This window comes from Scomber japonicus, chromosome 18 (genome assembly GCF_027409825.1).
Source record: "Scomber japonicus isolate fScoJap1 chromosome 18, fScoJap1.pri, whole genome shotgun sequence".
Taxonomy (NCBI): Eukaryota; Metazoa; Chordata; class Actinopteri; order Scombriformes; family Scombridae; genus Scomber; species Scomber japonicus.
The window spans coordinates 572501-600386 of NC_070595.1; the positions used below are offsets into that span (position 1 = coordinate 572501).

Sequence of the window (27886 nt, forward strand, 5' to 3'; positions counted from 1 at the left end):
GTGAGGTGAACACAAAGCTTTTCATGTGTCATTGATGAAAGCAGCAGCAGTGTAGCTGCACAGACTCACACTGTGTCGGTATTTAAAGCAGTGTCACTTGTCGGAGTGGATAATTAGCCTGTTTGCTAACGTTTGTTGTGTAGCTTCACAGTGGAGGCTGCTGCAGCTGTCTGTGTGCTCGCTGCTCGGTGACTCAAATGTAGCCTGACCGGGGAATGAAACATAACGCTATCTACTTTTCATCGTGACGTTACTAACCTTAACTTGAATGACGTTTTATGTGGCGACAGCAGACACGTTTGTCAGTCACGTGACGTCATTTTTAAAGTAGTGTTTAAGAAGTGAAAATGTCACAGTGTTCACACACACACACACACACACAGCATCAGTCTGCTCTGTTCATCCATCATCTGCTTCTCTGTCACCATCGGTCACTCACACACACTCATTGTTTCCGTTCACTTTGCCTTCTTATTTTTCATGTCATAAATTCATTTTAACAGAGTGTGCACACGTTGTTTGTTCTTTTCTTCTGGAATGCAGACATGCAGAGATTGTTTCACGTTGGTGGACATCAGCGGGATCACGCTGCTACATGGACGGGATTTGTAGGCTGTAGCCAATTAGTTGTGTACCAATCAATCTTGCCAAGGCGAGCAGCGAGTGTCCCTGCCATGCATCTGTTAAGTCCAGAGCCAGACAAAGCTGCAGTGGAGATGGATAACAATGATGCAGTGCTGGAACCCAGATGTGATCTTTCATTTTTTGAAATAACACACTCGGCTTCCAGCGACCCATCCCCCTTCTCTGATCCCCTCTCCTCTGTCTCCGTATCACTATTAACCTTCCATCGCATTCCTTGCATTTTAGAGACAGCCCCCCCCCCCTCAACCCCTCCCCTCCCCCTAATGACAATACGGCTGGCTGTACCTGAGACTGGTGGCCGTGTAGCAGCACCATGCAGCCGGGGCTGAATGCAGAGGCAGCGCTGTGCCTGGCATTGTTAGAGCCAGTTAAGCACACTGGTGCACTCAGTGGAACCCATGGGTGCCCCATGCTTTTGACCACCGAAGCTTACCTTGCTTTGGCTGATCTGTCGTAACTCCATCCCGTCCCAGACCCGAGATCTCCGAAGCCTGCAGCGGGATAATTCCTCTCCATGAAAGAAAGGGCTGGATGAAGATGGACAGATAGTGAGGGGGAGGGGAGGGAGGAATGTCTTCTCTTCTCTGCGCTCGCTTCTGTTTATTTCTCCGCTTGACGAGCCTGTAGACTGGGAGGAATGGAGGGAGGAGAAGGAGCGAGGGGAGGAGGAGGAGGAGGAGGAGCAGGAGGGGGGGGGGGGGGTCACAGCAGCCAGGAGCACCTCCTCCCTCCTCTCCTCTCCCCATATATTTCACTGTCTATTGTCTCCTGTGTTAAGCTGATGGGCTGTAGAACAGATGCTCCACGTTCTTCAGCAGCGTTAATGAACGGAGCTGTAGTGTCAGTGATCGTGCAGCTGCTCTGCTGTTGCTCTCTCACTCCACACTGAAGCTATTTTCGCTCATTTTGTTCACAAGACGCCATTTTTAAGAGGAATGACTGGGCTGGCGTTCATCCTCTCCTTCCCTCCCTCACACATACACACACACACACACACACACAAAATTTGTCATGCACGGCAGCGCAGTAGTGTAGTATTGTAGAGGACTGTAGAATGGAGTGTGGTGAAAAGCTAAGCTTATGTAGCAGCTTTCTCTGTGATAAACAACAAACACATGCTGCAACATGTAAAGAATAATGTGCAGACATCTTCCTGTCTTCATGTACATGTCTCTACTGGCTACACAAGTTACAATAGAAGAATAAAAGGAGTGGAAGCATGTGTGATTCTCATGTCATTTATTGTATAAAACATCTACAGCTTTTCTAGAAGAAACAAACGCATTTCTGAATTGCCTATGTTTTGTTTCTTGTGTCAAAAGTTCATTAGAAACACAAGTCGGATGTAAAGTGCAACCATAATGAATCCACTTTGAAGCACCATCACATCTGTGGACAGACTAGCATCCAGCCACTCTGCAGGTTATACATATCATGTGTTCATTGTTGGATTACCTTCACTCATAAATACAGTAAACTCTAAATAAAATGCAATATTTAAAAGTTGACTCAAATCACCAGTGGCCATCAACCACAGGCTGCTGTAATGAAGAAGCTCTGCCAGTCCTCATTGGTTGTCTTGTGGGTTGGCAGGCTCTGATGGCGCACCCCTGTGGTCAAAGAGAGGATGTGTGTAAGTACTCTTATATATGACAGCCTCGTACACGAGGGTCCAACAGACATCACATACCAACATCCACACAAATATATCTGATAAGGGTTTACTTTTCTAAGTTGCTCATTATTTGACTGGTGTCATTTTTCATACATGTCACAGCTATAGTAGACAGAATATAACAGGAAGCTAATCTTAAATCCTCATGTGCTGATTAAAGTACCTAAAATCAGTGTGATTGGCTCAGAACTACAGAACTGTATCACAGAGGAAGTCATTAAAATAAGCATCACTAAAGTATAAACGTTTGGCGTTTCATTTAATGCAGTTTGAATTGTAACCTCACACTCTAAATAGACACTTACTTGTTCTAAACTGGAAAGTGAAAAATATAAATATAATATAATGCAAATAGAACAGCAGTAAATATCTCTGATCAGTTTATGTTACTTGTTTGTGTGTTTGTGTGTAGGATATGTGATCTAAGAAGTTGTTTCTGATAGTTTGTCTTCACACCACAGGATCTGATCTGACAGTATAAATAACAATACAAAATATAATGATTATGCAGGTGTCTATGTTTGATGTATTGTTGATATAAATTAATCATTATAATTCATTTAACATCTGTTTACTACACGATTCTTGGGTTCTGGTGTTTGGGTTTTTATTCCCACTCCACTCTTGGTCATATGGTAACATTTGCCAGCTCATCCATTCCTGTTATGTAGCATTGTTTAGTATTTAAATCCACATTGGTTTTAAAATGAACAAGGAAGCCAAACAAAATGATGCATAAGCATGTATGTATTTGTTAAAGATTTGCATATTCTGGTAGGGAAAAATGATATTATTAAATAAAATAATTTCATTTTAAATGTATAGTTGTAATTAGGATACATGTTAACTGACACACATTTGTTACACATTTGTTGTACAATGTGTATTTTAAAACACTGAAAAAATAAATGATAACCTGCATCCCTCCTTTAGGTGTTTGGTTAGATCCTGAGCCACCATAAACAGCCACTGGTCTGGATCCATGTAAGCATGAACACAGCAGGCACTGGAGCATTCACTTACCCTGAGTACGGTGGTGGTGGAGCATCGTGCTGCCCGCTGCGGTTTAGAGCATCATTGTAGCTGGGGAGTGCGGGGGCGATGATGCCGGCCAGGGGCACCATCTCTGGGGCTGGACGCCCATCTTGTGGCATCCTCACTGGGGGGCTGGACACACACACAAATCACACAAGACAGTTTATTTACTGTGAAGCAAATCAAGGCTGAAGCAAACATGATCGTGCCTCTCTAAACCTACTGCACATATGTTTGATTTCCTGTTATGAAAGTGGGAATTGTCACCTGGTGGTACTAGAGAAAAGACCAGACATTAGGATCTGAGAGGCTATGATCATGTGAACAACAGAGGTAGCTGTTATACCTCTGTGTGAGGTACAATAGCTCACAATGCTCTACCAGCTAGGTCACTTTGACTGTGAGTTTGACTCAATTATGATTTTTCATGAAAATGCTTAAAATGCTTCTATTTTACTCTTATTTTACTTGCAAGCAGTTTCTCTTCAGACATAACAGATTTTTTTCTTAGGGACATTAAAGAAACTGAAGAGTAATTAAATGATTAACTAAAGGAATACTGAATTTTGAAAAGGTTGTATAGTTGTCAAAACTAAATACAGATAAAAATATGAGAAATGCTAGAAACACAGAGAAGATATGACCATGATGTATATATGATTATATAACAGGCACAAAGTAGGGATTTATTTATTGATTTTAGTAATTATCCTAAAAGAAATCAAGTAAAAAATAAGTTACCCTAACCTACCAACGAGTCACATCATCCTTACAGAGTGAATCATCATATGTGCAGCAAATTTCATGTAAATGTGCTGATTTCTTTTCAAAAATCCATCTAAAGCAAAGTTCTGGATGGACGACCTGATGGACCAAAGTCACTGTTTCATTCCTCATCTCTAAAATGTTCCTCCACAAATGTTTGACATCAGAGTGAACTTACTGAGCTGAAGTCCTCCTGCCCTTGTTCCTGGCCTTGTAGCAGTAGATCCCCAACACAGTGGCAATGACAGCACTCACTAAGATAGCCAGGATCCCTGCCACCAGTCCTGACACATCCAGTCTGGGTGTATTCTCTTCAAAGACAAACCGCATCAACATCAACATCAACCCTTTGTTCCTTAAACACTTCTCATACCAGTCACTCACTCACTCATTAATCACTACAGCTATAACTGCAGTCATGACTGTCTTCTGTTAGGAAACTGGATTTTTTTCATCAGTGTAACCAACAGTATCAATGTGAAACTGCACAATGTTTCTGCTTTGAACTGCTCCATGCATGATGAATGACACCTGCTGCAATCTCTGTCAATGCAAAACATGACAGTTATAAACTTCAGTCTGCAGCAGGAGTCTGCATTCATACATTATATTGTGTAGTAATGTATGTATATTGACTGCACTTCCATAGAGAACTGGATTATTGAACCTACCTTAAAGGCTTAACCTTTACATACTGTTCATGTGAACCAAAAAAAGTCATCAAATTTCAGAGTACAGCTGTTACATTTCAAAATGGGTCAGATTGTAGACCAGTATGTAAGTGGTTAAGACATTCTAAATGTCCAAAGATACCCTCTCAGATTGTGCAGTCCAATTCAATTACACCATCACCCTCAAATTCATCATCCCAGAATGTCCTCTGCTCACAGTGATGACATACAGGAGGACATTTTGGGATTTGGAGCTGTTATTAGGCACACTATAAGAAAAAAGGACTGCACCTTTAACCAAACAGATGATATCAATAAAATATTAGCAAATATGGAAAGGTTGATTTTGTGATGTATTTTTGATGTGAAAACACTACGTCCTGCTGAATGAGCCTAATACCGACATCCTGAGACTGCAATAATATTAATATAATATTCATTTGAAAGCATTACCGTGACTGTTGACATATTGTTTCCAAAAAATGTCCTAAAAATGGAATAAAAAATAGATGAAATGAATTAGCTTCATTAAAATGAAGAAACAACAAGCCACCAGCACAGAAAATAAATTCCATGTAAGCCAAATTGACCCCGTCTGTTTTGACTGTTCCTTCTTTCCTCCCTTCCTCTTTTCCTTTCTCCCTCCTACTTTCCTTCCTTCCGTCTGTCCTTCCTCCCTCCCTCCCTCCTTTCTCCCTTACTTTTTTCTTCTGTCCTTCTTTCCTTCCTTCCTCTTTTCCTTTCTCCCTCCTTCCTTTTTTCCTCCCTCCATCCTACCTTCCTTCCTTCCTTTCCTCCCTCCCTCCTTCTCTTTCTTTCCTTCCCTCCTTCCTTCCTCCCTCCCTTCTTTCCTCTGTCCTTCTTACCTTCCTTCCTCCCCTCCATTGCAGTGATAATAACTAAAAGGCATTCACTGAAGAGTCTAAATGAGTCTAAATGAGTACAGTACAGTAGAGAGTACTATAGCAGTTTTACCGTCTGAGTGTCGTCCTCAAACACTTCTCTGGCCTCTTCATAAGAACACAACTCTTCTGTGCATTCTCTCTCCAGACTGTCAGACACCACCAGCTCAAAGTCCCAGCTGTTATAGAGAAGTGAGCGGGACAGGAAGGAGGTCGCTGACTGCTCGTCTATCAAGACTGGAGGATCTCCTGCAGGACCCAGACAGACACACTGAGTGACATCCTCACACACTCAAATACTTAGTTTGATGAAACAATGGCTTAGTTTAAGGTGCTTTGACTTCCAGCTTTAGAGGATTAAGCTGGTCAAAGTTAGTCTTAGTCAACAAATTCCATGAAAAGACCAAAACCAGCAAGTATGATGTGTGTGTGTGTGTGTGTGTGTGTGTGTGTGTGTGTGTGTGTGTGTGTGTGTGTGTGTGTGTGTGTGTGTGTGTGTGTGTGTATCAAAGCCTGATGGATCTTATTCCTCTGCTGTTGTCAAGAAATGATTAAAAACATGTCAGTGAGTCACACTGGTGAACTGAATGACATGTTCATTCACCATGAACACACACTCCAGAAATATGCACTATTTCCCCATGTGACTAACATTGACTTCAAACTACAGCTGTTTTAGGAAAGTATTGAACTATTTAAGTACTTATTAGTAGATGAGCTTCAGACTGACAGTCACACTGATCAGAAAGGTGAGAGGTGACATGTTGCATTGTATGATATTAAATCCTTTACAGGTCAGATATGTTAAAGTTTGAATAATATTATTAACTAGGTTATAAAGTAGTTTCCAGAGGGAATTAACCTTCCTGTCGTCCTCCTGGGTCAAATTGACCCCGTCTGTTTTGACTGTTCCTTCTTTCCTCCCTTCCTGTTTTCCTTTCTCCCTCCTCCCTCCCTTCCTTCCATTTGTCCTTCCTCCCCCCTCCTTCTCTTCTTTCCTTCCCTCCTTTCTCCCTTCCTTTTTTCTTCCGTCCTTCTTACCTTCCTTCCTCCCTCCCTCCCTCCCCCTCCCTTCTTTCCTTCCTTCCTTCCTTCCTTCCTTAATTCCTTCCTCCCTCCTTTCCTTCCTTCTTCCTCCCTTTCTTCCTCCTTTCCTTCCTTCTTCCTCCTTTCCTTCCATCTTCCTCCCTTCCTCCCTCCTTTCCTTCCTTCCTTCCTTCCTCCCTCCCTCCCTCCCTCCCTTCCTTCCTTGACTCAAGGACAACAGGAGGGTTAAGAAGTAAAATAAGCACACTCAACTAAAAAGAGAATGCTCATGACTCAGAAATGACTCAAATGAAAATGAACCCAAATGTCAAAATAGTTTTGAAGTTAAAACAAACTTTTAAACTGTGCTGACCTTAACTTATAATGTAACACTGTATCTGAGGAAGGAGCTTTACCCTCATAGTAAAAAGAATAAATATATAAAATAACACATGAAACTTGATATGATAATGCTGTGAGAAAGCAATGCTTGAATAAGGACATATGCTGATATCAGCTTATATACCATCACATGGAACTGTTATATTAGAGTAGTAGGAAATATAGTAGGGAACATTACAATCCTTTAAATAAAATGAAAATAAATAAAAATCTCTCTGTGCTGCTAAATTCTAATAATGAGATATGAAAGTCATATGTTGAGAGCAGTAAATGTGTGTATGAGGTGAGGGAGGAGAGGTGTGGTTTACCTGCAGTACGTCTGTAAATAACAGAGCAGTGGACCAGCTGCAGCAGGGACAGCACAGGAATCCACACCGCTGACAAGACTGCCATTGAAGTAAAAACTGAAAGGAAACAACAAGGAAGAGCTATACACACTGAGCATATGTATGAGTATGAGCCTCAACACTCACCTTTCACAAGCTGCTGCCTCTTACCTGGCTCTGTGTGCTCCTTCAAAAGCTTCTTCTTCGTCTTCTAGATATTCAGACACATGGAGGCACAATTTCTTTACCAACAGCTGAGTTTCTTTATGCTGAGTTTTGTGCTGAAACTTCAAGACGCCAAGTGTTGGACTTTCCCAGTCAAATGTCACTTCACAAACCAGTTGGACAGCATATCTGCTGGGAGGAGGAACTTCCATAAACCTGTCTGCCTGCCTGTCTGCTCACCACACACTGCCTTTGTTTACTTGTTTTTATAACCACTATTGAAATGCATCCATCTAGTTAAACGAATGCAGTGTAATCCAACACATGGAGGCGTGTTGTTCCATTGGTTTACTATGATAACTTAGTGTTTGTGTATCATAGCCTTTAGTTTCCTGACAATATTACATAAGAACATCATTCTACTTATAAAGAACTATGACTGCTGATACAAAACCAAAACTGGTTTACCTACAAACGTGTCAATCAGTGAGAGTTAAAATCATTTATTTTTTATTGCAGTTTCCATGGTGATGCCACCTGTGTTTGCCCATATGGGCTTCAAGTGGGGTCTGACTGGGTTTCAGATGGGGCTCAGCTGGGTGAGACCCATGTAGACCCCATATGGGGTCTAAGTGGGATCAGAATGGACCTTAAATGGGGCCCATTTAGCCAGCCCACATAAGCTTCACATGTGGGACCCACAACATTTGCCCAGTTCAAGCCCAGGCCTACTCAGTACCCACATTTAACCCATGTTGGACCCACATGGACATGCTGGCTGGGTAGCTGACACACACAGAATGGTAAAAGTAGATAAGTGCTTTGTGTGTAAAAGATGTTGAAATGTTCTGTTTATCTGTTAAAGCAGTGGTGTCTTTAGAAGTCATAACTGACCTAAGTATGAATGATTTCATCATTAGTTTGTTGATTTCTCATGACCTCACATTTAGAGCAGTTCATATGTACCAAACTAAACGTGGCACCAGTGAATGAGATTCTGATAACATGGAATGAAATGTATCAACTTGAACATTACAATGACAGACCCAGACAAACAATCCCAGACATGATTAGTTGATCTATCTATCTAGAGTTATAACCAACACAAGTTAAGTATATTCATCTTCCATCCAATAAAAATGAAGTAATAAATCCATGGAAAAACTGAGTGTACGGTACATACATGCCAACTCCTAAAGTGTTGCAACATTACACAAGAAACACAACAGAAAGAACCGTTTGAGTAAATGTTTTAATCATGTACAAAAGTGATTTGACTTTCATTTCAATATAAAACAGATGATGTGACTTGCAGGTTGTAAAGTAGACATAAATATGTATTCTTACTGAAAGAATAAAATACGTCAAACCAAACTGCCCGAAGCATTAAAAATGGCAGATAGGAAACTGGATATTTAGAAAAGTGCTGTGATACAAATGAACTTTTTTTTTTTTTTTTTTTTTTTTTTAGGCGTGAAACACAACTGATGAATCATTTCTTACACATAAAAAGCTATCACACCAGTCATGAAGGTACTTGAAGATGTGAATTTGACTCGTCTGTTGTTTCTGATTGTATCGATGCCAAAACCACACATCAGCTGCACGGGAGGACACGCAGGATAAAATCTCGCCCACCACAAACCCAGAGTCTGGTACCTCTGGCCTGGATGTGCATTCCAACTAATTCATTTGGCCACGCCTGTGTGTGGGAAGCTGGGGAGGACTGCTTGGCTGCTGATTCGTATTGCTGCAATACTGCACAGTGTAGATCAGAGGTAGTACATGACTGCAGCCAAGTCCACATTTTATCCAAATACTGGTAAAAACCCCCACACTTTAATCCTGTTATCATGACATTGTATTCTTTATAAACGCTGTGCAGAGGGGAGAGGTGTGTAAGACTAGAGATAAATACACTTATCTCCAATGTGAAATGTTGGGCAATATCAGCATATTACACAACTAACAGTGCTTACATCCACTTTAAAACACCAACATGCTCATCTTAACTCCAGGTCCATTCAGTAACTCTTTCCAACACTCTCAACATCACCGTGTTCTTTAATGAATACGTTTGTTCAGTTGTCATGGAGACTGATCGGTTGACATCATGTGACCTAGGTGAGGCGCTTCAGTCATGTAATACAGATGGTTGCATGTGATGGACTCAAAAGTCTTCCATTCACGAGCAGTCAACACTTAACTCTTAACTGCAAGACAGGAAGACTGGAGTGTTGTGTGTTGACATCATCACGACATCGCATATGAAGACAGAAGAACTAGGGCTAAAGGATCAGTCCCAACACTCACACTCACACTCACAGTAGCTACTTGTGTGGTGTGTTTGAGGTAACTGACATGTGGTTGGTTGGAACTCACTGAGACATGTGATTGATGAGGTCATCCTGTGTGTCTCATGTAAGCACATGGCTCACTCCATGTCACAGTTGTTGGTTTTGTCTAACTTCCACATAATGAACAAATAAGTATGATCACCTGTACAGTATTATGATTACATGAGGTGATGGTTGAAAAAAATGCACATTTGGGAACTGAGAGAAGAAAGACAATTAATAAAGCAATGAAATCAACTTATCTAGAAGTATATGTTGTTACTGCACATAAATGAATATATCTCTCAAAATAATAAACAACCAACTGAAAACCAAAAATAACTAAATCTCCACTCTTTGGTCACATAATGACAACTGAAGCATCTCCATTCACTGAAGAAGACCACAAGATACAGTTGAAAGCTCAGGAATAAAACGCTAGGAGAACATTGGTTTAAGAGTATTTAGTAAAAACTGCTGTTCATAAGGTCAGTAATGAACTTTCACCTGCCATCAGTTAATTACGCTACAAACTGTGTTGTGTTTGTGGTTTTTAAAACACTGATACATGAATGGAGAAAAAAAAAGCTAGCTTCAACATGAACAGACATTAGTACCAGACACCCATCACCAATAAAATATAAATGCAGAGAGTATTTGTCAAATGTTGAAATGTGCAAACTGCTGTCATACATACTGCACTGCCACTCTGAAGTTCATGCAATCTTACATTAATCCAATTTTCAAAAGAGATTCTTTCTCCTCCAGCAGAGCCAGGAGTTCCCCTACTGAAATCGTCTGCATCTGGATGAAGAACAATATGATTGTTCCCTTCAAAATTACATTTAGTATTAATGTGTTTTCAATATTCTGTCACTACTGAGAGTCTCATTTATGGCAACATGAGTGGAAAGATGTGGAGAAGGTGACAAGAAATGAACAGAGCAGCTGGTAATATAACTACAGCCTGGAAATGCTGCTGTATTTGCTGCTTATCCCTTTCTAACTGTGCTGTGGAGCTCTGCTGCCCCCTGCAGGGAGGAACTCAACATGACAGCACATACTATACATATGTTTGGGCGTGCCACATCTAGCACGCAACTTGAAATGTTATATGCACATTTTTGACATGTCTATTTTACAGTTTGAAATAACTGATGTTGTGATAATCAATCACAGACACACAGACACACACACACACAGACACACACACACACACACACACACACACACACACACACACGCACACACACACACACACATAAACACATATATGTATACATAAATGTAAATACATATGTATGTATAAGGCTGGCACTCATCTGTGTATCTGTGGTGATGATGTCATTGATGACATCAGTACCTGGAGGACACCAGCAGCCTGTCTATAACACATGATAGTGATGATGGACACTGACTAGAATGACAAACTAACCTCTCCCTTTACATCCCTTCACTAAAATAATAGACTACACTGATTTACATGTTGCTTTTGGCAAAAGTGCAAATGAAACAATTTGGGAAGAAAATTGTGCACTGTATCTCTCTCCACAACTAATACAACCCCCCCACACACACTTCTCACACACACACACACACTCCTTTTTGGACTTGCTGTAGAGGGATGAGGCTTTGGTGTCCATAGTAACAGTGCTTAAAGGAGGACACAGGGACAGCCACCACGTGACTGTTTCCCTGTGTGATGAGCTGTAGGAGGAGGACTCTCCATCTCCTGAAACCGTCTGTGGATGGAGGATGAGAGGAACAGGCGGTGAGGAATTAATCATTCCAAACTTTTCCCCCTGGTGCAGTGCACTGTTGATATGCCAAATACTGACTAGTGTATGTATCAAAGGTCTGAATAGGAAACTGTTGGCTAGGAACTTTAGTACCAATTGTAAGTATGTAACAAAATGCAGTGTGTGTCCATGCTTAGGGACAAGTTGCTGGAAAAATGTTGGGCCCTGCTCAGGAGGATACTAAATCCAAGTTCCAGATCCTTCCAGGTGAGCGCAGCCAGGATCAATAGAAACACATGTTGGACAGCAAGTCAAATAAATAGTGAGTGTACCTGATAATCTGCACTAGCTCCAAGAAGACTTCATCTACATTGTAGCGGTTCTTGGCTGAAGCCTCCATGTAGTGGATCCTGTTCTCTCTGGCGAAGGCCTGAGCGTCCTCCCTGGAGATCTGCACACAAAACAAAACAAATATCCAGGTAGTACTCTTCATCCTGTACAGCTGTGCTCCAGCTCTCAATACAAACACATGTGGAGGATGGGATCAAGTATCTTCATCCATCTTTGTCTTTAAACTTTGGTGAATTAATGTGTTCAACATACAGTATAAACACACACACCAGCCATTGGTCAGATGTTAAAACAGCAGACTTTTACCATTTCATTGATTTCAGTATTAATGAATAATCAGGTATAGGGAGGAGAGCGAGAAGCTTTCATTATAGATATGACAGATTTGTCTGTGCTGGGTTTGTTTCCCTCAATAAAAAGAAAAATTAAACTAAACAGGTACAGTGGTTTAATAAGCAAGTCAATGGATTCATGCAGTTAATGTGAGGAGCAGTGTGTGTATAACCTTCTGAATAACTTTGGCAATTTCTGTTTATTACAATGCCTTCTTTTTTGATACATTCTAGGTCAGAGATGTCAAACATATGGCCCACATTCCAGAAAAGTCACTCTAATTTTTCTGCAGCTTCAAAAGCTTTTTCCCACCTTGACAAGAATACAATTACTCAGACATCTCAGGCTGTTTATCTGTTCCATAAATAGATGGTTTATGATAAATATGATAAATATATAACATATATATCATATTATTTATAGGTTATCATGCAATGGTTTTACTAGTCTGGCCCACTTGAGATCAAATTAGGATGTATGTGGTCCTTGAACTAAAATGAGTTTGACAGCCTGTTGAGTCTGGTGTGGTTGTTCAGTATGAGATGCAGTGGATGGAATATGTTCTTCCACATGAACTGTGTGTGTTAGAAGCCCAGTTGGATCTATCTCAGGCTGCTATGTTGCTTATCTCACTTACACAAGCCTCACAAATCAAAGAAGAAAACTCAATCCTACCATAAGTCAGTTTTTTTCCTCTTCACTCTATCCTAGTTATTCAAGAGTGAGCTACAATATTTATTTTTCACCAGTCAATAATGCGTACTATCACAGCATTGTTAATTCTGACCAAAGTCCAAGCCAACTTAACACTTCTGAACAGCATTGTCCTGGAGACTAAAAGCAATGCCAACTTCACAGAGCACATTTAGACAAGTGTTCTCAGTTAATATCACAGACTGAGAGGGATTTACAGCAGCTGTTTGAATGTGGAGAAACACATCTGGACTTTTCATATCAACTAAGCTAGATTTGATCTGATTGACACAAATCTTTACAGGTTCAGAAACAACCATATTCCTTCCCTAACTACACTATAACTCAAGAAATATTGCTCACATGTATATTATTCAACCAAAGAAAGCTACTATTATTCATCAGTTAACCAGATGTTCTCACACCATCCAGACCTTGAGGCTTAACTTGATTCAGTTCAAACTCTACAGAGCAGGAATCAGAGCAGAGCATCTAGACTCCAGCACTAGATGGGTTCAACCAAGTCAGTGTCAATCTTACAAGTTATGTTTGAAGAGCTAATCAATAACTGATATCAACCCAAGCAACAAGTTCACATCTACTGAAGAATAATAAAGATCATGTAGATCTATCATGATGAGTTCAAACAGCGTTCAATCATCCAATCTCGGATGAAAAAAGGTTCAATTCCTTGGCTGTCCCTCTGTAGTACATCTGCACTCCACTATATTACATGGAGACAGGAACAATGGAGGATGAAGGTGTTAGTTACCACTCTCTGCTGTTCCAGGTCTGCCTTGTTTCCAACCAGCACCATGGGGTAGTCGTCTCGGTCCTTCACCCTCAAGATCTGGGTGTGGAACTTCTGCACCTCATGGTAGCTGTTGGGAGGACAGAGGGAAAGATTTAGCAGACAAATGTTTTAAACAAGCCTCCTGATACAGATCCTGACCTACAAGAAACAATGTACACGAAATGGACACGATAATGACCAATCACTTGACTCAACAACTAGTTACATGGTTACATGTGACAGTCTCATGTGTTCTCTGCTCAGTGCACTAATCTCACAAATAAAAACATATGAATAGAAATGTTCAGTCATAATGAAATGGAACATGAGGAGGTCAGTGTGGTGGAGGAGGTGGAGGAGGAGGTGCAGCAGTAGGAGCTGTTGCCATAAGTGTGAATGGCAGAGTCACAACAGTGTTAACCTCTATGAATATGACTGGATGGACCACACAGCTGTGAATGAGCCAATAGTAGTTGTTATCCAGATGTTGATGATGTGACACAGGTCTGAAAAGCTTTCCTTCAGCCTCAAGTCATTAAAGGTGCAGTGTGTAGAAGTTAGCGGCATCTAATGGAACCAATTTGGCAGAACCATGTTATAATTAGTGTATATACTCACCTGAAAATAACGTTGTTACTTTAGAATGAACCTTTATGGGTCAATGACGTGATGCAACTCAGTGGCAGTTGGTGTACGCAGTATTTTTTCATAAAAAATCTGATTATAATCAGGAAAATAAATGTGAACTAGATGGTAGAATACATTTAATCCACTTTTAGCATTGGAATGCTGTGTTTTTCAATACATTTTATATCATTTGTCAAAAGTTTTTTAGGATATGTCCTGCTCAATATTGACAAAATGCTTTAAAATGTAATTGTAGAAATAGTCCAAAAATGTTTATTTTCATTTGATGTTTTAAAATGAAGTAATTATTTTTATAAGTCCAATTAAATACACTGTAAGTGGATAAAATATGTAATATTTATCATTCTTTTGTGGTTACACCATTTGACATTTTCAGGAGCATTCAGTCTTACTTTTGGTAAAAAAAAATGGTGCAAACGTCATTGCAAATGATATAAAACCAACAAAAATAGTAAATGTACATTTTAACAAACCTGATGCTGCTTTTAAATCTCCATTTTAAGATATTTTTGAATTGATCATCTTACTAACCCTTAATTGTCACTGACCCATACATCTACATAGAGAGCGAGTCCTCTTCCATGTTACATAGCCATGTTTCTACAGTAGCCCAGAACGTACAAACCAAACACTGACTTCAGAAAGGCTCTTTAGCATTCTTTGCAAAATGATGTTCAATTATGTTTGGAGTTCACCCATAAACATCATGGTCATGATCCAGCTAAGTGTTGATTAGTTAAACTTAAGCAGGTTTGGACTTAAGGTCTAGCTGCTATGACAACATTTTGATGGATATTAAGTAGCTTCAAACAAAGCAGAAAATCCAGATTGATGTCAGAATGTGTGTATGGAGTGTACATGACACATACTGTGTATGTGACAGTGTGTGAATGAAAGCTCTACAATGACTCCTCCTGCCAGTCTCACCACGGTTTGCTGCACTTCCTCTTTACAGGAGAAGAAGCTGCCACTGTGAGCGATTGCAACACACTGGTTACACGTATCAACCTTCAATTGATTGATCTGAGGCACACGTCCAGCTAAATGGTTAAAGATAGACACACACACACACATTCCATCATTACCTGCCCCGGTCATTGAGTGCGAACACCAGTAGGAAGCCCTCTCCTGAGCGCATGTACTGCTCCCTCATCGCCCCAAACTCCTCCTGACCTGCTGTATCCAAGACTGACACACGCACGCACGCACGCACGCACACACGCACGCACGCACACGCACACACACACACACACACACACACACACACACACACACACGCACACACGCACGCACACACACTAGATGAAGGTTGACTGATGGCAGGAAATAGAAATCAACACAACAATGCCAATGATGCAGAGGAGAATGATGAATATACTTTGAAGTATCTTGGTATATTTCACTGAGCCATGTTATATATTCTAAATGCAGCCGTGTCAAAGCTTGCTGCATGTTATACAACGTTTTTAGAGTCTGTAATTCTGTATTCTATGAGTGTGAAGAATGCACTGGTTCATCTGACATTTTGTTTTTTCACATGCTAATAAACGGCTAACAGCTTTGTCTAAATTGATCCATGTCAGGTTTTGTATAAATGATTTGTTATAAATAGTCATCAGTAATGTGGATATAATGACTAAGTGGATAAAGGCAGATAACAGTCTGTTAAACTCAGTAAATGACATTTTTACTGTAATGCAGCCTTTAAAAGCAGGAAAAGACACTTATTCCATATCACCATATTATGATATTCAAAATTTAAGATCACATCTAAAAAATATCATGATATCAATATAATATTGATTTATTGCCCAGGTCTACTGGATAGAGAACAACAGCATGATATAAAAAAAAGAGTTTTTCCAGAAACTACATGTGTCCTTGCTCATTTTGTACAACTAAATTAATATAATTGTACATGAAAATAATATATATATATATATATATATATATATATTTTTTTTTTAAACGGAATAACTTTTTCATTTTGTTTTACATCCTAAAAGTCAGGTGATGAAAGCAGGAATATTATCTAATCTAGACAGTTAGGAGGGTCTTTAAGGGTTCTGGAAACACCTTTAAAACATCAGCTGTTGTTTAATTACCTTTATAGATTAAACTTTCACTTTAAATCCTTATCTGTGGGTCTTCAGTGTAAGTCTACATGAGAGTTTTACATTAAGGCTGTGGAAACTCATGTTCTTATGATGAGTAAGAGAATATGTGTGTCATGAATTGCTGGTCCCACCCTTTACAACACCCACTGTATCCAGGTTAGGAAAAATACATCCCAAGATTGCAACATCAGTATACACATTACTTAAAGTCATACAATACATAGAACATTTCCTACTTCTTTTTATTCAGCCAGGATTCTTACATGTCTCTAATGTGTGACTGAGCAGAGATAAAGAGCCACACATGTCATATCTACACAGCTGTTCCAACCACAGACACATATAAAGAGCAGGCAGGGGAAGGTTGTACTACTGACAGCACATCTACAGTTAATCTGTGTACATCTGATGATTCACAAATGACTGTGGTGTAACGGCAGTGTGACCCAACACACACACTTGATGCAGCAACACAAGTCCTAACAAGGGAATGAAACATCCAGAGAGCAAACACACTGCCTGTGTCGTATCATATGAACGGTGTAACACACCCTCTGCTTTCAAACAAAGCCTCTCTCACACACCTCAGCTAAAACACTGACAAACTGTTGTGTTGTGAACTCATGTCCGGTGTGAGTGAGCCTTACTGTCCAGCCGGGTCTCCTTTCCATCCACTGTGCAGATCTTGGTGTAGGAGTCTTCGATGGTGGGGTCGTAGTCTGACACAAAGTAGGACTGTGAGACACACTGAGTGTTAATAATAGGCTTTTGTTTTTGGGTAGTTTCTTCTGCAGCTGCCTCAATACATCATACATTACACTATATCTCTTTAATACAGGGTCTTGATCTTGGTTCCTACTGATGGAAGAAGACTGAAATATTAGCATTTTCTCTTGTCTCATGTACTCCTGTAGCTCCATCATCCACTCATTTGTTCTGCTTTGTTTCTGACTGTTTCGTGCCAATCTTAGCATGATAAAATGCTAAAGATGGTGACTATGTTAACCATTATCTGTTTAAAATCAGCTAGTCACTGTGAGTGTGATAGCAGGCTGATGTTAGTTTTTTAACTCCACTAGTTCACACAGTGTGGTACTGTTACTTTGAATTCTTACACCACCGCCTATAACATGGTTAAAGGATCAGTTCACGATTTGTAAGTCTCTTTTAAACCAACAGTCAGGAGCCCAAATGAACATGTAAAGCTGTTTTTCTTACTGTAATGATTCCTCCTGTTCATACTGACCATTAGAAGATCTCTTCATAATACTCTAACAATGGAAGTGATGGAGGACTAAATCCACAGTCCTCCTTCTGTGTAAACATGGATTTAAAAGTAGATGTGAAGCTAATATGAAGCTTCAGAGTCCAAATGAGTCAAATCTTCATCTTCTATGTTTCAACGTTACAGTGTTTTTAGTGTCAAAGTCTTTTTGTTACTATACTTCCACCACAGAGAAACAGGAAACACTAAGAGGGAATTTGATGCTAAAAAGACTTTAAATGTGTCAGATATCACTTGATATGAATAACTCACACTGATGAAGACTCATAGAAGCTGATCATCTACTTTGAAATGAGTGTGTGGACACACTGTGGATTTAGTCCTCCATCACTTCCATTGAAAGCACATTTGAAGGAGATCTTTTAATATTCAGTATGAACAGGAGGAATGATTACAGAGAGGACAAACTCTTTACTGTTCATATGAACACCTGACTGATGGTATCTCAATGTATGCTCTTGTACAACAACAACAATGGCTTTCTATTCTATTCTATTCTATTAAGACACACTTTAAACGTTGTGTAACTATCCTTTAGTATTAATCTGCATCTACCATCTAGCAGACAGTCTCTGAAGCAATTGTCTGCCTGCAACATAAAGTATGTAATATGTTTAATCAATTACTAAAATGTATTTATAAAAATACCGAAATGCTCCTTTAAGTGACCATATTGTAGGTGGTTATCTGGTTATCTAGGCAAACTTGGTCAAGTGTGTTAAGCAGCACACAGATGAGCCATGCTAGTGAAGTGAGTCACATTTAGCACTAACTGCAGCACTACTACGTGTTGCCTGACCTCACATATGGCCACAACCATGTGTTATATGACAATGTGTAACCTGTTTAATACTAGTCACTCTGCATTAGTGCTAAGTTAACATCTCATGCTCTATAGGGCTTGCAGTGTGTTTTATTGCCTTCCAGGGTGCCACTTTGTTTTTGTGCTTTGAAGCTGTGATGCTTTAACTTGTTTGTTACTGGAAAGCAGATCAGTGTCTGGTTCTGTGTTTGTTGTGTTCAGCCAATCTGACCAGCCAATCAAAGCCAGACTTGAAGGAAAGCAATTGAATGATATTTTTTATATTTAAGTGCAGCTAAATAACAAGTGCATGCTTTGACTTGTTGTTTATTTACATGTGGTGTTTTAGCCACAAGTACGTGCACAGAGCAGTTTATCATAATGACCACTGTGTCAGTGTTTGTCAAAACTGTTACTGTGTATATAAATGTATCACTATGCAACATTCATTCTATTAAATAAAAACAGCCATGATGTTCTTCTGTAAGACTCCAAGCTGATGTACATAATGTACAGCAATGAGTGGAAAAACACAGTGAGACATCTGATTCATGTGTAGTTTGGAAACTTTGAGGTAGGTTATAGATGATTGGTTCCACACTGTAATGAGGCACCCTACAGGTTTATACGTTGTTTCTAGTGGTTTTATTAATTACTTACAAATGCTTTATAGATCAGTCACTTAAGTTGCCTCCAGCATCACACTACATTTTTGGTTTGACCGCTTACCTTCTGAAAAAGAGCTACCGAGCCAAAATGTATTAATTTACAACCTATTCATGTGTGAACATGTGATCACAGTAGTGGAAAGTAATTAAGTACATTTACTCTACTGTACTTAAGTATAATTTTGAGGTACTTGTACTTTACTGTAGTATTTCCATGTGATGCTACTTTCTACATCTCAGAGGGAAATATTGTAATTCCTACTCCACTACATTTACTTTTCACATGACGATTTGACACAATTGATTACCTGACTCCTAGGTTGGGAACCACTGGACTAAACTAACTAACTGTATATAAAGTAGTGTAAACTGGCTAACTGTATATAAAGTAGTATAAACTAGCTAACTGTATATAAAGTAGTGTAAACTAGCTAACTGTATATAAAGTAGTGTAAACTGGCTAACTGTATATAAAGTAGTGTAAACTAGCTAACTGTATATAAAGTAGTTTAAACTAGCTAACTGTATATAAAGTAGTATAAACTAGCTAACTGTATATAAAGTAGTTTAAACTAGCTAACTGTATATAAAGTAGTATAAACTAGCTAACTGTATATAAAGTAGTTTAAACTAGCTAACTGTATATAAAGTAGTTTAAACTAGCTAACTGTATATAAAGTAGTATAAACTAGCTAACTGTATATAAAGTAGTTTAAACTAGCTAACTGTATATAAAGTAGTTTAAACTAGCTAACTGTATATAAAGTAGTATAAACTAGCTAACTGTATATAAAGTAGTGTAAACTAACTAACTGTATATAAAGTAGGCCCTAGTATAAACTAGCTAACTGTATATAAAGTAGGCCCTAGTATAAACTAGCTAACTGTATATAAAGTAGGCCCTAGTATAAACTAGCTAACTGTATATAAAGTAGGCCCTAGTATAAACTAGCTAACTGTATATAAAGTAGTGTAAACTGACTAACTGTATATAAAGTAGTATAAACTAGCTAACTGTATATAAAGTAGTATAAACTAGCTAACTGTATATAAAGTAGTGTAAACTGACTAACTGTATATAAAGTAGTATAGCTAACTGTATATACAGTAGTATAAACTAGCTAACTGTATATAAAGTAGTATAAACTAGCTAACTGTATATAAAGTAGTGTAAACTAGCTAACTGTATATAAAGTAGTATAAACTAGCTAACTGTATATAAAGTGGTATAAACTAGCTAACTGTATATAAAGTAGTATAAACTGGCTAACTGTATATAAAGTAGTGTAAACTAGCTAACTGTATATAAAGTAGTGTAAACTAGCTAACTGTATATAAAGTAGTATAAACTAGCTAACTGTATATAAAGTGGTATAAACTAGCTAACTGTATATAAAGTGGTATAAACTAGCTCCACCTCCAGCAGCTACAACAGTAACATGCTGCTCTAACACTGATGCTTCACTATTAATAATCTAATGATGTCATATATAATAATATATCACTACTTTTACTGTAATACTGCATACTACATCACTATAATACTGCAGTACTTTTACTGTAATAATTTAACTACATCACTCATAATACTGCAGTACTTTTACTGCAATACTTTAACTACATCACTCATAATACTGTAGTACTTTTCATGCATTTACTAGTAATGGAATACATTTACATTACTGTATTGGTATTTGTACTAAAGTAAAGGATCTTAGTACTTCTTCCAGGACTGTTCATATGAGAACTCTAACTCCTTTTAAAACGTGGTAAACTGTAACAGTAACTTGAACATCGTCACAATAAGCAGGGATTCTTCATATCCTGGAAACCCAACAGATTTTTTTAATTAGGCAAATAGTAACTGATCTATAAAGATTTATGAGCCTGTAAAGTCAATAGTAGACTTTAAAACACTTTGTAGCAGTGCACTTACTTTCAGCAGTGGCATGATGTCATGGAAATAACGTACATGATTCATCAGAGCTTGTATAGAAGCACATGTATGATACAGTAGCACTCATATATGTAACAAGTAGGCTATGTGCTGTAATCTCACATACAGGTTACTATTACAGTAGGAAGATGATGTAGAAAAGTTAGTACCTGAATGAACTGGATGGTCAGGGCGCTCTTCCCCACCCCTCCTCCTCCCACCACCACCAGTTTGAATCTTTCCTCTTCTCCGCTCATGCTGATTTTTTTTTTTCAACTGGGATTTGTCCGGATCAGAAAGCTTCCAGGGCCACAATCACAGTCCCGCCGTTCAGCAGCAGTCAATAAAGCCAAGAAGTCAAACCAAAGACCGAAGTCAAAGTACAATAAGCTTCTCAAGAGTCCGTCTGTCACGTAATGTTAGCAGAAGACACCAGCATGGACGACTTTAAGAAAGCAGCTGGAAACTAACACTTGTCAATGTAAAGCTCATTTTTTTTAACAACGACGCGCCACACCTGAGAACCGAAGTACCGCCAGAGTTCTGCTGTCCATCCGCCAAAACACCAACTTACTGATTAACACCTTTTGTTTGGGTTTAGTTTTCGGTGTGAGGCCGGTGTTTTGTGGCTATGCTGCTTCCTTCCTTCCTTCGTTTCTTTTCTTTTCTTTTCTGCTCTTTTCTCCACGGCCTCCAGGCAGCTTCTGAGGGCGGAACTGCTTCCTCTTTTCTCTTTCCTCAAGAAACTAACGCCGCTCACACACACAACGCTCACGCACGCCAACATACAACGCTCACACCGACACACACACACGCGCGCGCGTACACGTATAGGGCATATAGAGAGACCACACACGTCTGTCGCCCACTATTAAAAGAGAAAATGAAAGACAGAAAACCAGAACAAATACTTTCATGTGTCAGTTTCCTTATTTGGTCATTTGGAGTATCCATGACATCATTTTAACATACAGGCTCGCGCAGGATGTAAAAGTAGCTCGAGGTCCGAACTTTGTCTCGTGTCCTTAAGTATAGTGAACACTTTGATTTGTTCCAGTGGTTCATCTGGAATAATTACATACATGTAGCCTAACTTTACAGCACAGCTTGTTTGATAAGAAAACAACGTCTTTCTAGTTAACTTGATAAATGTTGTAAATCATTGTTGAACGGTAGCTTTATCTCTCCACAGCGCCACGACATTGTATTCGAATGGAAACGTGGAATACCTGCTTTGAAAATGTGTGCCCTGAAGGCAACACTCCTCACCTTCCTCTCTGGATCCGTGCCAGCACATTTCTTTCCAACAGTCATAGTCATCATAGTCTATTAACTACATAACTGCCGTTATCCCAGCATGATTTATGGAATCCGCATCCACCTTTTTGAGTTTCCACCTTAAAAAACCTTTCATGCTAAATCAAGTGAACGGTTGTAATTAATATTGAATTCTAACCCTTTATTTACTAAGTATTTTGATTAAACTATCTTCTTTTATGTTCTTTTCATGATCTTATGGGTTAGTAATAAAAATAAGAACTACATTGTGGTCACAGGCTTTATAGAAATTGTTACCAATCTTCACATCTAACATTGTCACTGAGGTCAATTTTTACCCACTGTTATAAATAAGAGCAGTAAAAACACCTTGAACTCCATTTTTGTGGCCTGAAATGTTTTGACTTGTTCTACTTTTTTGACCCAGAAAATACAAACATGGAAATATTTTACTTGTTATTGTAGCTTTTGTTTAATATTTGTGTGGCAATTTTTGAACATAAATGGTGTTCCAGGAAAGATTTGACCATATTTATTCAAAAATCACTATTCAAACATGTTGTTGCATTCTTCACATTCAACAAAGTTCATTGAAATCCTGTTTTACATAACATTGTGATTGTGAATGTTTTTTTCTCCACTATCTAATTACATCTTAAAGATTAAACTCTCTGCTCTATCATTTATTAATGACTGATGAGGTATTTATGAATGAACAATATATTGGCAGTCCAGAGATTTAGAGACTAATTATGAGAGGACATCTTACTGTGAAAGGTCTGAATATAAACAGCATGTAAGGGTTAACCTCCTCTAGTTGATGTGGAGGAGTTGATGTCTTGATGTAAGCTGTAAACATGTTTTCTTATAGTACTTCTGTTAACTCCCACAAAGCCAGATCACCTGTTAGAAACGGTTGAGCATCTTATCACTGCTTCTAAACCTGCTATTGACAATATTAGAAGTCCCTCTGAATTATGATTTAAATGTCAGTCCCTATAGTGTTATACAAATAGAAGTATCACCTGGCAACAGTGTTTTCCCTCACTCTGTAACTTACATTATCCCACAATCCTTCATTACTTTTGCACTTTAATATTTTCATCCATTCATGTGTCCTTGCAAAACATTCAACCTTCCTCTCTATTCAGTCATTTATGTTTTATACTCATTGATCCATATTTCTACACTATTTCATGTATGGCTGGGCAATAAATCAATATTATATCAACATCATGATATTTTATTGATATGATCTTAGATTTTGAATATCATAATATGGTGATAGGGAATAAGTTGAGTCTTTTCCTAGTTTTAAAGGCTGCATTACAGTAAAAATGTCATTTTCTAAGTTTAACAGACTGTTTTATTATCTGCCTTTATCCACTTACAGTAGTCATTATATCATCATTATCAAAAAGCACCAATAGCACTAACCCTCTGCTGCTGCAACTGCAATATTCATTTATTTATTTTTCATTTATTATTTATATTATTACACTGGACTGAATGTATGTTTTCATGTGCACTTTAAGGCATTGCCTCTAATTTAGTTGTAATACCTGTATAATGACAACACATTTGATTATGATTATGATAGTCATCCCTACAATATTGTGGTATTTGGTCAGAAATATTGTGATATTTTATTCTGCCCATATGGCCTAGCCCTAATGTCTGTAATGCATGAATGAAGTATCCTAACATGGTGTTGCTGTTTAAGAATGACTATGTAATTCATCAATGGAAACTCAATCAAATCAGGAGAACTCTACAAAAAGTCCTGGTCTAAACCTGTGACACTCTGTCTAATTTCTTATTCTCATGAGTTTGATAAGACCTAAAAAACTAGATAACAGTGCTGAAAAGTCCTGCTCTGAACTGAAGCCCCACACTAAAGAAAAAGGCAATAAGAAACAGTTGAAATGTCATCTTTAATCAGTCAATACATTTCAAACCATAGTTTCAAAAATCTTTTAAAATAATGTCATCTTTCAAATGACAAGATAAACTGACCAGTGTCAATATGAAATAACCAAGATGCATTTTGTGTAGAGATTTATACCCAAGTATAGTTCTTATATTCAGCTCTGCAATAGATAAATAAATAAATAAATAAATAAATAAATGTATGTACATCACATGTGTGTTTCAGTTCCTTTTTGACAAAACATGCACAGAAACGGACACACAAACAGACACGCTGAGCTTCCTGAACATCAGCTCCTCCAGCAGCCCCCCCCCCCACCCCCCTCCCCCCCCGCCTCAGCACCTATATGGCAGTGCTGGCTGTCCCATCCTCACAGGGTGGACAAACACCCCTCCTAGCAGCACCCTCTCCCCCCAGCCCAGCAGCTTGTTGAGGGTGAATGTGAGCGGTGACAGCAGGCCTTGCTCCTTCACCTCAGCCGTGCTGCACTTGCTGTGGGGGGGCCTCTGCTGCTCTCTGTGGGTGTCCTCTACCTGCCTGCATGAGCCACCGTTACCTGCTGTCTTTGCCTCTAACCTCTCTCCTGTCTCCCTCTTGTGGACAGTTTTGGAAGTAGCGGTGCTCATCGCGTCCTGGCTGCTGCTCGCTGGAAAGGGAGGGTGGATTCCCAAAGGGGTCAAAGAGAGGCTGAGGCTTTTACGTTTCTCTAATAGGGAAGCAGAGCCTGCTGGGAGTTGTAGTTGTGTGGGCTTTGGTGATTTGACTGGCTCGCAGTGGCTCGGAGCTGAAGCCTTGAGCGACGTTTGGACTTCCTGCTGATTATGATTGAGAGTCAAATTAAGAGTCTGAAGCTTCAAAGAAAGCTGCTGGTTTCCACTTCCATCCGAGTGTGAATGTCTCTGCTGTGTTTTGTCTGTGTGGTAGAAATTCTCTCTGTGTGTCTGCTTAACCTCTGCTGATTCACTGATGACACTGTTGGATTGATTCATGCTATGACTGGTGGGAGTGTGGTTGACGCTGTTATTGATGGAGGGCAGGTGATTGTCTATCTGCTGGATGAGGAGGTCTCCAGCGGGGGCTTTCTGGTTCAGAGTACCCTGAAAGTGCTGCAGCTGACCCAGGAAGTTGAAGTTTGGGGAAATAGATGGTCGGCGCTCTTTCACAAACCTTATAAGGGGACAGACAGGATGTGGGTAAGTGTGTTTGTCTGCCACAGCTCACATTGTGACTCAGGTTGATATTCTAGACTGATCTAATGCAGTCACACAATATCAGGACATTCATTGTTTTGCCTTTTTTCTAGCCCAGGATGAGCAGTATAGAGAATGAATGGATGGACTGTTAACTGTAACTGTGTCCAAAATACTCACATTTCCTTTATTGGTATGATAATAATTCATTATAGTATAATGTGATCTATGTTTTGTGCTGGAGGTCTGGCTTGAGTTGTATGTTGTTGCTGGACGGCAAACTGCTTTATATTTTATTGTTATTTGTTTTTCTGTTTGTGAAAACAAAAGACTGGGCAGATACTGAAAAAAGACACAATGTAACTCTTATTCATGTAACTTTCATAATGTAACAGTTGTGGTTTTGTATTTGTCTGACCAAAACATCAATAAAAAAATTAAATTAAATTAAAAAAAAGCTTTGGATAGCTGTATATAAGGAGATTTTTAAAAAGTTCAATCAAATTCATATGATCATCTGTTTAGTCCTTGATATTTTTTGAAATAAGACAACACTATTGGGTATTGGGTCCAGTTCTGAATTGGAGGCAGTTCAGAATTAGGAGTTTGTTAAAACATATTTTTCAAATCTGTTTAAAGATTCCTTAAAAGAAGCAGATTTATTTTTATTCAACCACTCAGATGTGGAACATTCAGGTGGACAAAAGAAGAACTTTCTATAGATGTTGTTTGGTTTTTAAAAAAAATGCTTTTATGTCAGTCAGTTTATAACTACAGTGAATACAGGCTGACTGCAGCTGTCATCCTCCACAAAGCCACAAGATACACTTTTCAGAGCCATGATACTCAGAGGTCAGGCTTTTATCAGATTATTCTTTCATCATTTAAATTATATTATGGCAACTATGACAATCAAAAGCTGATTGCTAGCCAGGCAGTTATTTCTGTACTGTTGAACCCTGAGAGTAAATGTACTGAAGCATTTAAACTAAAAGGTAAAACAAACACTGATGGATGTATTCACCTGCAACTGTGCACCACTTCTGACCATGTAGAAAAGTACAAACCATTTTTTTTCATGTAACTGACTTCTATTCCAGTTTTTCAATCATTTACAAATATAAACTGGCAGGCTTTTTATATATTGGAGGGTACAAATGAGCGACCAATCACAGGCTGGAACAACCCTGCAAGCTGCTGGTCATATGACTGAATTAGCCAATCGTCACACTGCAACACTGCAGGGTAGAATCAGTAGCCATTTACAAATGCATCTGATAAGTTGTTTAACATTACATAAATATGTCTAATTATATACTTTATGTCTAGGTGTGCAAATGTGGCCTATTTAACAGGTCTATTAATATCCTTAGACACTAGGATCAAAATAGACATCCTTTTGATCACACTGACAAATATGATGAGTGAGAGCACAGCTGAGCTCCAGCAGCAGTACCTGTAGGCTTGGTCCAGGTCCATTCCCAGGCTGTACATGATGTAAGCTACAGCCAGAGCCGGGGAACGAGAGATCCCTGCTGCACAGTGAACCAGCACCGAGGCACCAGAGGACATGGCTGCATCTGAACACACAGCACAGTGAGAGACAAGCTTACTATTCATCAGATCAGCTGTTTACACCAATATGATCAGTGTATGTTGGATAATAGAAATACATCTACAAAACATCTATTTCTGCAGCCATACTGTATTGATGGTGAGACTGACCAATGAAGTTAAAAGCCTGTGGGATCCAGGGCAGCAGGTCGTCCCACAGGGAGTCATCAATGGGGATGCGAAGGTATCTGGAGCAGGGGAGGAAGGAGGGCTGGGGGCTGCAGCGGCTCACGCTCAGCACATAGGATATACCCATCGAAGCCAGCCCGTCCTACACACACACACACACACACACACACACACACACACACACAAACACACAAACACACACACACACACACACACACACACACACACACAAACACACACACACACACACACACACACACACACACACACACACACACAAACACACATGCACAGAGGGCAATAGTTATATCTTTGCTCTTTCTATAAGAAAGAAAGCTGCTTGTTTTTCTACACTTTCACCTCATTTAGGATCTTTTGTGTGAATCTCTTGGTGAAGTGAAGTGATTGTATTCAGTCTACTGCCATGCTCAT

The 27886-nt window shown here is 39.2% G+C and overlaps 3 protein-coding genes across 3 annotated transcripts in view; all 3 read right to left on the reverse strand.

Annotated features, from left to right (window-relative positions):
• The window catches only part of prr12b (proline rich 12b), a 34529-nt gene extending 33365 nt beyond the window's left edge, over positions 1-1164 (reverse strand). The window contains exon 1 of the mRNA XM_053337681.1: positions 1079-1164. Within this exon, the coding sequence (XP_053193656.1) occupies positions 1079-1161 (83 nt within the window). The 5' untranslated portion in view covers positions 1162-1164. The remainder of the gene's footprint in view (positions 1-1078) is intronic.
• A 2175-nt stretch (positions 1165-3339) lies between these two features.
• prrg2 (proline rich Gla (G-carboxyglutamic acid) 2) lies at positions 3340-7514 on the reverse strand. The gene is made up of 5 exons (XM_053337712.1): positions 7430-7514; positions 5767-5942; positions 5245-5278; positions 4299-4431; positions 3340-3487 (listed from the first exon to the last, which is right to left on the reverse strand). The coding sequence occupies exons 1-5, from the start codon at positions 7512-7514 to the stop codon at positions 3340-3342; spliced, it is 576 nt and encodes a 191-aa protein (XP_053193687.1).
• A 4024-nt stretch (positions 7515-11538) lies between these two features.
• Positions 11539-22099, reverse strand: rras (RAS related). The gene is made up of 6 exons (XM_053337711.1): positions 21484-22099; positions 17270-17357; positions 15591-15693; positions 13837-13945; positions 12020-12138; positions 11539-11690 (listed from the first exon to the last, which is right to left on the reverse strand). The coding sequence occupies exons 1-6, from the start codon at positions 21568-21570 to the stop codon at positions 11603-11605; spliced, it is 594 nt and encodes a 197-aa protein (XP_053193686.1). The 5' UTR covers positions 21571-22099; the 3' UTR covers positions 11539-11602.
• Between the last annotated feature and the right edge of the window lie 5787 nt (positions 22100-27886).

Coding starts and splice junctions, on each gene's coding strand:
- prrg2 (XM_053337712.1), bottom strand. CDS start 7,514: ATGGCAGTCTTGTCAGCGGTGTGGATTCCTGTGCTGTCCCTGCTGCAG. Junction 5,279..5,766: donor TTGAGGACGACACTCAGACG/GTAAAACTGCTA, acceptor TTCCATTTTTAG/GACATTTTTTGGAAACAATA. Junction 4,432..5,244: donor ACAATATGTCAACAGTCACG/GTAATGCTTTCA, acceptor TTGTCTTTGAAG/AGAATACACCCAGACTGGAT.
- rras (XM_053337711.1), bottom strand. CDS start 21,570: ATGAGCGGAGAAGAGGAAAGATTCAAACTGGTGGTGGTGGGAGGAGGA. Junction 15,694..17,269: donor AAAGGAGACCCGGCTGGACA/GTAAGGCTCACT, acceptor TGCGTGTGTCAG/TCTTGGATACAGCAGGTCAG. Junction 11,691..12,019: donor GAGCTAGTGCAGATTATCAG/GTACACTCACTA, acceptor CTCCATCCACAG/ACGGTTTCAGGAGATGGAGA.